The sequence below is a fragment of the Lepisosteus platostomus genome, chromosome 7 (genome assembly GCF_059453375.1).
Source record: "Lepisosteus platostomus isolate fLepPlt1 chromosome 7, fLepPlt1.hap1, whole genome shotgun sequence".
NCBI classification, from domain to species: Eukaryota; Metazoa; Chordata; class Actinopteri; order Semionotiformes; family Lepisosteidae; genus Lepisosteus; species Lepisosteus platostomus.
The window spans coordinates 55,532,239-55,545,207 of NC_142617.1; the positions used below are offsets into that span (position 1 = coordinate 55,532,239).

The 12,969-nt window shown below is 39.8% G+C and overlaps 1 protein-coding gene across 1 annotated transcript in view; it reads right to left on the reverse strand.

Moving 5' to 3' along the window:
* Positions 1 to 42: 42 nt before the first annotated feature.
* The window catches only part of rasgrf1 (Ras protein specific guanine nucleotide releasing factor 1), a 49,141-nt gene continuing 36,214 nt past the window's right edge, over positions 43 to 12,969 (reverse strand). Inside the window, exons 17-27 of the mRNA XM_088641319.1 lie at positions 11,873 to 12,043; positions 11,369 to 11,475; positions 10,695 to 10,807; positions 9,961 to 10,021; positions 8,838 to 8,941; positions 7,496 to 7,580; positions 6,834 to 7,031; positions 5,131 to 5,210; positions 4,657 to 4,774; positions 4,001 to 4,069; positions 43 to 3,463 (exon numbers count right to left, since the gene is read on the reverse strand). Coding sequence (XP_088497445.1) covers positions 3,371 to 3,463; positions 4,001 to 4,069; positions 4,657 to 4,774; positions 5,131 to 5,210; positions 6,834 to 7,031; positions 7,496 to 7,580; positions 8,838 to 8,941; positions 9,961 to 10,021; positions 10,695 to 10,807; positions 11,369 to 11,475; positions 11,873 to 12,043 — 1,199 coding nt within the window. The 3' untranslated portion in view covers positions 43 to 3,370. The remainder of the gene's footprint in view (positions 3,464 to 4,000; positions 4,070 to 4,656; positions 4,775 to 5,130; positions 5,211 to 6,833; positions 7,032 to 7,495; positions 7,581 to 8,837; positions 8,942 to 9,960; positions 10,022 to 10,694; positions 10,808 to 11,368; positions 11,476 to 11,872; positions 12,044 to 12,969) is intronic.

Consider the following 12,969-nt stretch of genomic DNA (forward strand, 5'->3'; position numbering starts at 1 on the left):
CGATGGGAGAGAAATGCAAAATAAAACACTCAAAAAGACAACTTTCCCCCTGAGATAAAGTAGATTTATTAGCAAGAGGTAATCAGGAAACATACATTTTTATACAAAACTGGAAATATTTTGCGAGCTGTAAGTGGAAATAAGTTTTAAGGATTGAAAGATAATTCTCATACCACTGGATATTGCTCACAGCAAAACGTTTGTCTTTGTTCTCTTATATATAATTAAATTATTTATTTTTCTTTAAACCTCTGGTAGATATAGTGAAGCATGCCTGCCACTGGAGTGTTAGCTGTATTGTATCTGTACTGTACATTGTAAAAATACATACAAATATTCACAGAATAAGCACTACATTACTATATTCCTGCTAAAAGAGTTCGTTATAGACAGGATTACAGTATATGTAAAACACTTGAAAGTTGTCCTCTACTTCTACATTGTGGTACTTAATCACAAATTCTTTAGCATTTTTATTTAACTAAGCTTGTTTTCAGCATGTAATGTTGTAAAGAAGTGTGCTTCACACTGGTACACATTAAGAAATATATAGTGCTGTATGTAGAAAATATACAGCATACGATTCCTTTAAGTGAACTGGAAAGATTCTACAAAAAAATACTCAAAGATGCAGTATCCCTTCAGTTTTTCCAAGACTTTTGCTTTAAGCTCTATTACAAAATTACGTTTTAAAATGCTGCAAGCTGAAAAGCATATACATTTTCTTTATACTGTACAATAATCCATATGACAATGATAGTGTTCTACAGTTAGGAAGAAAAGAGGTGTTCATTAAAATATACAGTATTATTAATTCACGTTATTTTTCTTCATAGCAACTGCAGCACTTTTCCTTTAACGTATATTCTAATGTTGATTTATTATCATATCTTCTCAGTGCAATCTACAATAATAATCCACTCATCGTCTATAACTGCTTAGTTCAGTGTAGGGTCATGATAACATACCCTGGCAGACAACAGATGCAGGAAAGAAGACCTCTTGAATGGTACACCAGTCCATTGCAGTGTAGAATAATAATATAATTTATTTAGCGCACACGTTTGTCTAAGTCCACTTAGCCACTGCATGTGATTACAAAGTACTGCTGCAGAGTCTTTGACAATGGGACTCCAGTCTCAAGTCTCATTTGAAAGGCAGAGCACAAGACAGTTCTGTAACCTGTAAGTTACTTTGCTGACAGTTTCAGGGTGTGAGACAAGAATCAAGTGTTACCACACTCTGTGCTCTTTAGTATTTGGCCATCTTGTCTCAAAATCATCTCTGAAAGAAAACAAGGGGCTTCTTAACAATGTGGACCGAACTCCAGAAATATACACTACACCTTTTTCACTCTGCCCTCAGAATAAAAAGATCCTTGTAGAAAATATGTTATTTCTGTCAATTTTATTGCCAAAACAAGAAATACTGCATCTTTATCCACTATTCCCATATTTTCTTATGTTAATTTAATTAAATTCATTTAAAATAGTTTATTTCCAAATGTATTGTAAAATTTGCCTTTAAGGATTGGAGCCCCTTATTCCAGCTCACACTTCATTATAGGAAGATCATAGGAAGGTTCTCCAAAGATTATGGTGACCAACACTCACGATATCAACAACAACAAGAACACGAACATAAGAGAATAATACTGGATTGTACTGGATTGGTTTGAGTGAAAACTTGTTTATATCTCACAGAATAATTCTGAAGGCTTATGCAAAGACCTCCTTCAATCCCAGGGACTGCAGAAATTGCCTTACACATGGCAATAAAAACATTATTCAAACAACTTGAATTAGCAAACCTTATAATTTGTCTTTTTACTGTTCCTTTTTTCCTTCAGATAACTTTGTAACTTTATAACTTTTACTTAAGTAATACCTATTACTGCCATATATCAGAGTTCAATAGCTTTCTAAGCAATTAAATGGATTACTACTGAGTTCTATAATGACAGGTAATTCAGTGATGATCTATTCTCTCCAGTAAGAAGGACTGGACAGCTTGAAGGGTCAACTGCCTGTGTTGTAGAACACGGCTTCCCAATTCTGTTCCCAGAACCAGAACTACATACAGTACCATCTGGTTTCTGTTGCAGCCCAGCTCTCAGTTACCCAATCAACCCTTAATTGACTTAATAATAGGATTAATTTGAACTGTTTGACTGATTTCAGCTCTTCAACATGTTGGAAGTTGCATTTTAACTATTGTTTTTCACAAGTAACACGAGATCTTGAATGTCAAATGTGGTAATTCAACTAAGGCTTAAATTAGGTAACGAAGGTGGACTGAAATAAAAACCAGCAGGTGTGTGGGCTTCCAGGATCTGGGACCCCTGTCCTGAAACAAAATATAAATGCCCAAAGCCATTGTCAAAGGAGCACCTGGAAATAATACAGTATATCTGCAATTAACAAGATTCCGACTACTCACGTGTGATGTAGTCTGTCATATTACCTATCTAGAACAAAGGGGGAATCTGATATTTAAGAATGGGTACTGCTGCCAAAGCCATCAATTTACTACTAAATAGAGATCCTGCAATGTGTAATCACGGCCAGCTGAGACAGATCTGGCTCAAGCAATACAAATAAAACATTGTTTTTTTATCATTGATGCTGGCTTTAAACATTAATCAGCACTAAAAAGCAAACAAAACTAAACAATGTTTTTGTTTTATGGGAAACTTGACTGTCCTGTCCCCATATTAGATTAACAAAGCTTCATGGTTTAGACTACCACGTTTATGTGTTAGTTATAATATATATAGTATATTAGTTATAGTTTTATATTAATATTTGATTCCTATTTTTTACATTGCTACATATTTTTGCACTAGCTAATAATGAAAATAAGTAAATGTTCCTCCCCTAAATAAGTATTTATCTGCTCTTATTGAATCTTACTGGAAGTGCAGGATTTGACTCTATATAAAGAACTTGATTTAAAAATAATTTTGAAATATTTTTTAATGGTATAGTATTAAAATACACCTTTACACATGCCACCCATCAGTAAGATTTAACAATGCACAGCTGGGTACCCAGTAATAACTGCTGTCATTTGTTTCCTTTAATCTTCCTTTTTATTGTTGTAGAAAATAACTGGATTGTATGATCAAATGCAGACAAAAAAACAACAATAAATAACAAATAAGCTTCTAAATATATTCCCTCCCCCCGAAAAACTTTTATCTTTACATATAAATTCTCATTAGGCTTCTAGTTAACTTCTAATAACAAGGATACACTGTTCCTTTCAGCAACACATACTAGAAGGATATGTCTAAGGTTATCTAATACAAATAATAGCCTATGTACATATAATATAGTATTTGTACAGTCTGTGGGCCTCATGTTCCTCTTCAGGCTGGTATTTTTGGCTCTATTCTGAGAGAGGCTTCATACAGGCTTTCTTCATCCAGAACGAAGCTATTGTCCAGTAAGTACTGTGTCACCTAAAGAAGTAGCATAATAGGATTTAAATAAATTACGATATTCACTCACATGGCTTTTCTAAGGCAATATAAAGGAAAGCAACTACACCTCTAAGCAATCAGTGACAATTGTGAAGAAGAAAGATTATATGTAAGATGTAATGCAGTTATGAAAAAGTCCTAAAAGGTGCCGACTGAGCCAAAGCGAGGGAGATCATCAAGATCAGCCCATACACAACTATCTAAAATCAGATGTGGAAGATCAGTTTGGGAAGATTTGAGACAGAAAATAGGAATAGTCTTTTAATAAATTAGATTGATGGGATTCTTTCATTATGCTGCTAGCAGCCAAAGAAAGAGTTTCCTTTGGTTTGTAACTTTTCTCAGGTCCTTAGGATGACTCACAAAAACACATTGGGACAGAAAAATCTTAGATAACTAATAAATCAGAGTAAGATACTGTCATGATTCAGAACAAAATTACTTTGCAACTGTAGCATTAACATCCACAAATGCAAAAGTTCACTGCATTTTGTCACATGCTAAAAAAATGCTTACCTTAGGCTGGTGATCAATTTTGTAGGCTGTTTGTTGGAACTGTCTGATTTCTCTAATGATATGGGAAATCTGGGGACAAAGGAAGATCTTATCTTAAAATCAAGGTTAAGAGGGAGATGGTGGGTGGGGTGAGGGTGAGGATCTTTTTAGTTTTCAACACTCTGCAGTATGCATTTATAAAGCAGTGCAACTGAGAGAGTGCCTCTCAACTGGCACATCTTCAAACCTTTCTATTACTGTTAATTATTTGCATTCTCCAACACTGAGCCAACACATAGAATAAAGCCAATGGAATGTGCAGCTAAGACTGCGCAAGACCTCTCAGTTTGTTATCTGGATTTTGAGTCAACTTTGCCTGCACCTAAATGATCAAACATATTGACTTACCAGAACAAAACATCCTACTGGCAAATATAAAATAAGTTTTACTGGAGACTTTGACTTTGAAATTGTGGTCAAGAGGTGCTCTAAGAAGCATAGACTGTACTGACTGTGAACACATACTGGCATGCTGTGAGGTACTGTAGATAAACGACATCAATAAAATTTGTCACAGTAGTAGGTTATCAACACTACATTTTCCAAAGTATTTTCATCTGAGGGAAAATGGTATTGCTAAATAAACCTGGAATGGGTGGTATATGGAACACATTTACCATCCTCATCTTAGAGAAGTTGACCAAGTTGTCCTCAGTGTAGTTGGGAGTCCCTTCCTCGATGAAGGCTAGGTCTGTGAGATACATGCCCAGGTAAGGAACACAGGGAGGGTCACAGCTGAAACACAGAGAGCAGAGAGGCAGAGCAGATCAGATACAGTACAACCATCCATCTGTGGGGTCCTTTAAGAAAATGACTTGATAACGTTCTTCACTATTTATGTAAAATATTTCAGTGTTTTCCTTTAAACTCTATTGACACACAGCACATTTTTGCCACTCCTCCAGCTGGGTTTCTTGGATTCTTTAAGTAATGGCTCAGGGCAAAGGAAGGTCAAACATTTGGCCAGTTCGATCTGGTCTCTGTACCACTCTGGCACATAGCTTGGAGATTAGGTTTTGGATGGCAAAGCAAAGAACTCAGGGAGACATTAGAGTTGTGTTTGTCTGGTTAGAGGTCAATGAAACACTTACTTCTTCAAAGCCTCCCTGAGGTTTTTAAACCTGCCCTCGGATGAAACCAGCTTCTGCAGCTTGTCAGTCAGAGCCTTGGTCTACAAGAGAGAAGACAGACCTTCTTTTAGTTATGGTAGCACTCCACAGTAAAGGAAGGGACAAACCTGACAGGACTCCTCTCCTTCTTAGTGAATGCTATGATTATGAGGACACCTGTTTTCTACATGGGCTAGAGAGCTTGAAGGTATAAAGGCAGTGACTTGCATGATTTTTCTCTTTTTAAAGTAATTTATGTTTATTTAGAAATTAAGTTTCATCACAGACAAAAAAAGGGTTCACAGAACACTTTGGTTGGAATGTTATGCAATAACTTAATAATTTTCTATAAAGTGTATTATTATGTCACATGCATGTGTGACTCTTTCCAGCACAGATGCTTAGGTTTTTAGCTGATAAGCAGATATAAGGCAGTCCTTCATGAATAAAATCAGTAGCACGGCATAGCAAAACCGTAGTAAAATAGAGTATAATAAAGCACTGTTAACATGTTAAGTCACAATAAAATCCAGAGGAAGCCATGTAAGGTAAATGTGTGGTATAAGCATGGTAAATGTGTAGAAATATGGAAATATACTGAGCTGCAAAAGAAATATGACTCTGCTAATACATGTTTTTGGATAAACAAGGTAGGCATATTCTGAAGATAAGATCACTTTATTGGCCATCTACAATTTCTTGCATTAGGAAATTGTCTTTTCGCATACCCCAACTTACTCTCCCTGATACACACAGGCACACAGACAGGGAGAGAGAAGCTTGGGGTCAGAATGCAGGGTCAGCCATTTACTGTATATGGCATCCCTGGAGCAGTTGGGGTTAAGGGCCTTGCTCAGGGGCCCAACGGAGTAGGATTCCTCTGCTGGCCACGGGATACAAACCAGCGATCTTCCAGCCACAGGCGCAGATCCTTAGCCACAGAACCACTGCACCACCAATGAAGTTTTGGGCTTCATTTTGTTTGATTTTAATGCATTACAAAAATATATACAGGTACATGATTCAGGACTGAGCATGAGACACTTGAGTGACTTTGTTTTATGACTACTAAATAAGCATTAGTAAGAGAGATGACTGGGCACAGGTGACAAGGCCATTTAACCTGCTGAATCTCAAGCTGGTAAAAATCAAGAAGGAAAACCCAGTAACCTAGTAAGATATCACAGATATACGTAGTCTGACAATAACCCAACCTTGATCTGGGAAGTCAGAAGACAAAGCACCTTACCAAGATCTACAGGGAGGGCCAATTTGAAATTAGCAAGAGTGTTAAAGAATTCCCCTTGCCCACTCTCCCAGCCTTCACAGTAGAGAAACAGCAGAATGAGTGTACCTGTGTCACACCAGTTTAATAAAATGTCAGTGCACCTGCTACAAAAAAAGATGATCATTTTTCAGTCATAACTTAGTGAATTTTTTGCAAGAGACTTATACTGTTCTTTTGAAGTTCTACATACTGTACAACACAAACCTATCACTGTTACAGCCAGAGAAATGAAATGACTGCCTTTCATGTGAGAGAGGTATGACAAATCTCTTTTTCCAGGGGTGCTGGTCTACAGTATGTCTTTGTACTCACCGCATCTGCATGGGTCACAATGTACTTTACTTAGCTCAGCAGCACGCTGAGTAAAAGGCTGGGACTCCAGCTCGGGTGCCCCTACCTGCTTGGAGACCTTGAGCCAGGTCTTCTTGAGGCGGAAGATGGAGCTGCGATTGAGCGAGGAGGTGACCTCCAGCACAGCATTGTAGTTGTGGAGACAGCGGCAGATATCAGCCACGGCCACCCACTTCTCGATCACGGCCACCCGCATGTTCACGTCCTCGGAGCGCAGGATCTCCGAAGCGATCAGGTTGCTGATCTTTTAAGGAGAGTGGCACAAAGAGGGGTGAACGTGGGAACGTGGGAAGGGGGAGACAAGTCAGAGCGGGCTGTTCTCTCTGGCTCTCCTTGCAGATATGGGGCGAACCGCTGTAGCCGTGTCCTGTGAAATCTGTCCTTGTAAAGCTCTTGTGAGGATCTAGTACTGTACCTGCCTTGAAGTGATACTCCACTGAATTAGGACTCACTGAGATTGGAACAACTGACTTGCTCAATTCTTTCTTTTATACTGTACTTTTCAGTAGACGTAGAAGTGAAATCAATTGCTTTTTTGATAATGTGTTGCCTGAAAAGGCCTGAACCACCAAATTATATCTACAGTACCTCAGATGTAGTCAGATACACAGGATAACACACATGGTTAACCTCTGCCACATACTGTATACTGTAGCTACAGAGGTATATTATTTATCCTTTTGTTAAAGGGAATTCATCAATACTTACATCATTGAAGTGTTTGGTTGTTTTCATGATATATGGAGTCCTCTCATTTTTGTCTGGTTTCATCCAACCTTGCCCAAAGAACTCCCTGTATTACACACAAGAATTAAAACCTGTAAAATCGGATGGGATGAATACAACAGAGCTGGATCATTGCATTGACTCTTATCAAAAGGAACTGTGATACTACTACAGTCTGACTGAATGAGGAATGCAACGTACTCTTTGGACTGCATCTATGATTCCCCCCACACACTAAAACAGAAGATACTTATTTTCTGGAGTCTTTCATTAAATTATACCTTTTCTCCCAAACAAATAAAACATATTCTACCTAAACAGTACACAGCTAAACTGTAACTGTACTTAACTCTGTATACTGTTTTTCCAATGACATTTTAAATTATTTTGGGTTTTTCTCTGTCATAGGAAATTATACCTCCAGGCTTCGGTCATATTAAAATAAGCACCCCTAAAGAAAATTCCCATTTTTTACACAAGAGACCCATGCCTATTGTAGAAATATCAGCTAATTGTATATACAGTATGAGCCTCTGCATCAGCCCCTATACCATGAACATGGCCAGACAGCTAGTAACTGCTACTGTGGAAAGTTAATTTTGCCAACATACTGTATTTCACAGAAAAAGAACAATACAAAAAAAAACTTTGCATTTATATACCCCTTCCATCCCACAGAATGCCAAAGCTATTTACAAACGTTACCCATTCCAAAGCTTTACATAACTTAGGAGATTATCCACCTCCTGTACAGCAGTGACACCCTCCTGTACAGCAGATCAGACAGTGAAATCACTAACTGCTTCACCAGGCACAATGACGGGGAACGTAAAGAAAACAAGATTATACCAGCCTATAGAGGATTTTAGCTAGGGTTAACACCTCTTAACCTACAAACACTGCCATAGGCTCATTAATGACCAAGCAGTCAGGACCTCAGCTTAATTTCCCAAATGAAGGACAGCACCTCCTACAACCCATCGTCCCCTGTCAACATACTGGGGCCTTGGTTCGGAAACCCTGGGCCACAGGGAAGAGCACCACACCAACACCAACACCACATGAAAAAACAAAATAATTAACTTCAACATCCAGATGGGTCTTTTTAATAAAAACCCACTTTACCACCAGCCGTTGCTGTCCTATATAAGAGATATAACAGTCTCCCCGTAACAGAGCCCCGGTGTCTTTGAGGGGACTGGTTGGCTGAGGCGTCTGGAGAGCTGTGATGAGTTGGGGTTAAAGGCTTGTTTAAGTAGAGCATTTGCACTTGAACGCACCCCATCAGCTATAACGCCTTGCCCCCCCCCCCCCGTTTGCTCACTCATAGGGGATCATCTTGAACACCAGGTGGTCCAGTAGAGTGAGCTGCTCCGCGACCTCCAGGGCAGAGTGGCTCTCAAAGGCCTCAGGCTTCCCTCCCTCAGCCTGTTGGAAACACCCAGCAGTAAAACACAGTCAGCAGCAGTCTCACAGCCCGCCTCCTACAGCAGAGGGGCTGTATATGATAGACCTAACCTTTCACAATCCCCCCTAAATGTCAGATGGTATTGAAATGATCTTCATTTTTAAAAAAAGGACCCATTTTTAAATGGAAAATGAACCCTCCTAAGATTCCTGGATTTTCGCGGTCTTTAAACTTTCAGTAAGAATTGCGGAATGCTCATGTAAGAATGACGTGATAATTAAAATGAAATTAGTTATAATAATAAAAATGCTTCATTACTGCTGGGATGAAAAACCTAATGGGGATGGAAGATATTATGGTGACTGTTCAAGTAATAACAGTGATACCAAAACTCCCTGCTTACCCCACAACAGCATTTGCAACCTCCCACTCCCCACATACCCACCCAGCCCCTGTGACAGTGTGGAGTGGGTGCACTGGGTGAGGGGACAGAAGCACCGGTGTGAGGCTAGCAGGGACCAAAAATAACACAAAAAGAGTGAAAAATAAACAAAAAGGCCAAAGGAAAGTGTAGCGCTGTGCCTCGTGATCTCCAGGCTGGGCTTACCCTATTTAAAGGGGTCCAGCCTAGGAAAAAAAAAGAACTGCTAGCACAGCGGTGACCAGACTGGACGGACCCTCTTTCGTGGGTTCAGTCTGGTAGAGCGGAGCATGTAAGGCTAAAAATAAAATAAAAACTTGCCTGCCCTGGGGGTACTACTGCACTGTGGGTCAGGCAAAGAAAGAAAAAGAACAACAAAAGAACACTTTATGCGGGTGCAGCCCCGGACTGTCGGTGTCAAAATCCCCCTTCCGGGGGTGTCCCTGCTCGTCCCATTGGGGGGTGTCCAGTGTGTCTTTCTAGGACCGGCCCAGCTGTGGCTCATCATCTAGAAGCTGGGGCAGCTGGAACTACAAAGGCGAGGCGTCGCCCGTCTACCTGGGCTCCGCCTCCACAATGCGCATGCCCCCATGTGATGCCACACCCAGTCACACTCACCATCTGTATCACCTCTTCCAGCGTGATCTGATTATCCCCTGGGTCATCCTGGGTCAGAGTTCTGCAGTGAAAAACATCTCTCAGGAGTTTTTAATCCATCGATCTGAACAAACTTCCAATGGCCTGATTATTGGCCTGCCCATCGGTCATCCACATTCCCATATTAACAACCTCACATTCAAATTCACATTATTATCCCAATATTTATATTCCCATACTAACAACCTCTGACATTTTCACAAGACTAGAGTCTGAAATTACACTTTGCAAGTATCAAATCAAACTTTCTGGAGCCATTTAATGTTCCAACAATTCACATTATTATCCCAATATTCACATTCCTACAATTCATAACAACTGCTTACCCTGCAAAAAAGACACTCAAATTTTCAAAGGTGTCCTTGTGAGCTACGTATCTATCTATTGAGCCTTCTGTTTATCCATGTATTGATCTTTGTTTGTGTTTTGTTTCTTTCTCTTCTCAGTTTATATTCTAATTGCATTGCTAATAAAAAAAAACTTAAAGAATGTAAATTCACAGCTTCAAGCCATTTCTTAATCAATGTTTTCACAGATGTCTGAATGTTTTGCCGATTTGTATACAGGTCCACTGGATACTTTAAGATTAGACAGGATGATCAAAGTTATCAAATTCATAGAGGTGGTTTCAATGTGTTTGATCTAGCTGTTGAATATTGGAGAACAGGGTACACTGAAAGAGCTTGCTCCTGTACCTGATGATGTTGGCTGCGGCTTTCCTCTCCTGGGTCAGCAGCTCAGGGTCGTGAATCACTTCCTCCAGGAAACTGATCACCTTCTGCTTCAGATCAGTGTTGGCCTCAAAGTCCTAACATGTACAGAGACCAGAGCTGGAGTTTATATTAAAGTTAGTGATAATAATGCTCTGAATCCAGTCACACCATGTGGGCCATTGAAACATGTCACCACCCATGTGGTTTTATTGACTGGAGGGTTGAGATAGATAGACATTGATTTATTGTCAATTTATTGCCAGGTGGTGATCAAATTCTGGATGCCAACAGCATTGGTATCACACTAAAATTACTCTCTCCTGTCTTTTTTTAATTCTACACATTTTACCCTAACAGCACAGTTTATCGTTTTGTTTTTCGGATTTATAAGATCCATTATCGGATCTGAAAATAATCTAGATGTTCTTGGGTGATCTCATGCCTTCTCTCATTACTTTTATTCTGCTACTGCTGGTCAGAAGATTTGTTTATTGTTTAATCCAGAAAGCTCTGTGACAAAAATGCCAAATTCTAGTCTACAAAAATTAGTCTATTACAATATAATCTGCACTAACATATGTAACCTCCTATGGTATCTGGTGTTGCAGACATTGAAAAGGGTTCTGGCCTGTTTCTCGTTTTTCAGCAGGGTGTACCTGTGAGTGTTTGGACACCCAGTGTCTCAACACATTCAGAACACGGTTGGTTGCGGCCCTTCGGATAACAAACTCCTTGTCTCCATTCCTCTGGTCCGTAGGAAACCCTGAAGCCAGCAGACAGACACGCATTACAAATGCCGGAATCCAACAGCACAAACAGCATGTTTCAACAAGCATATCACAACAAGCTGCTTACCATCAGAACAAACCTTGCTGTGTTTTAAAGCTCTGGGCCTTTAAAATCTGCTATGCCTTTGGGTATTAAAAATGTGGGACAAAAAACATTTACAAGTGGTCAGGGACTAAAATCTTATAACTTGTGCTAGCAGTATCTTTGGTGGTTCATAGCTGGCTACATTTGAGAATACATAGGTATTCCATATCTCAACTACCCAAAGTCTTACCCTACCTCTAAGTAACTCCAACCTGTGATGTTACGTTAACTAATCAAACCTGACTTATTCACCCAACAGATCTTGGAAACACTGCCAGCTGACTGACCTGTGCTGGCCAGGGACATGCGTCTGTACTTCTCCTTGGTGGGCGTGCCCTCGTTGGCGCCAGCAGTGGCAATGGCGAAGGCAGAAGCAGCTGAGAGCGCGCTGCGGTTATTGTCAATCTCCCGGCAAGACATCACCACCACGCCGTTGTTGTAGGAGAACAAGGAAAAGTCTAGGGAGAGGGAGAGAGGGTTCCTGTCAAGGGCAGCTAGAGGTTAGCTAGGATCCACACACAGACTCATGGTACCTGAGCTATAGAGCCCAACCTGCTCTCAGACACAATGTCTTTACTTGTTGAGCCACTTGACAGTCTCAGAGGGACCGTTTTGAATCAGCATTAACAGGACAAGACGAGCAGTTTCTCCCATTACAAAGTCCTTTGCTGCTTTCTATGGAGCACATTTCATCATAGATTCCCTGCAAGCTGAACCAGAGCTCTGTAGTTGTTGCGGCTATGATAGAATCAGGGCCCAGCTCATGTGTGTTTTTATTTGACCAGGTGAGGGCAGCAGAGCCCATTACAACTGAAACTCTTACTCCTCCAGAGCACCAATGCTTGCAATGGGCATTGGTGAGTTTTACAAAATAAGAGTTTTAAAAAACAGAGGTTGCTGTATTTGAAAACGTGTATTTTGAATAAACCTATTTTCATGATCAGATTGCACAGTACAATCTTTCATCTTGCCAGACTGCTTCTGCTCAACCTCTCAGAGAGTGTGAGGACACCACAGTGGTCTTATCGTATCAATGAGCCATGACAGCAAGGTATAGCCAACAAATTATTCCAATTTCGATTCATTTAATGTGATGATTTACCTTATACCCTAAAGATGTACTCCTGTTATTAAGTGTTAGATTAATTGCTTATTTTTAACCTTTAATGACTTACAGTAAAACACCTGTGTTGCCCGTTTTGTATCTTTCTGAAAACAGTTCCTTGATGCTAAAAAACATTACTACACACTTTAAATTAAACTTCAAATCTAGCCTGTGCTGAAATGTATCTTCAAATGCTGTTGGAACTATTTTCTGCTTTCATCCTTCTGTACAGTAACCACTAGCGATCTGAAATGGAAGAAGAAGGAGGGACTGGCTATG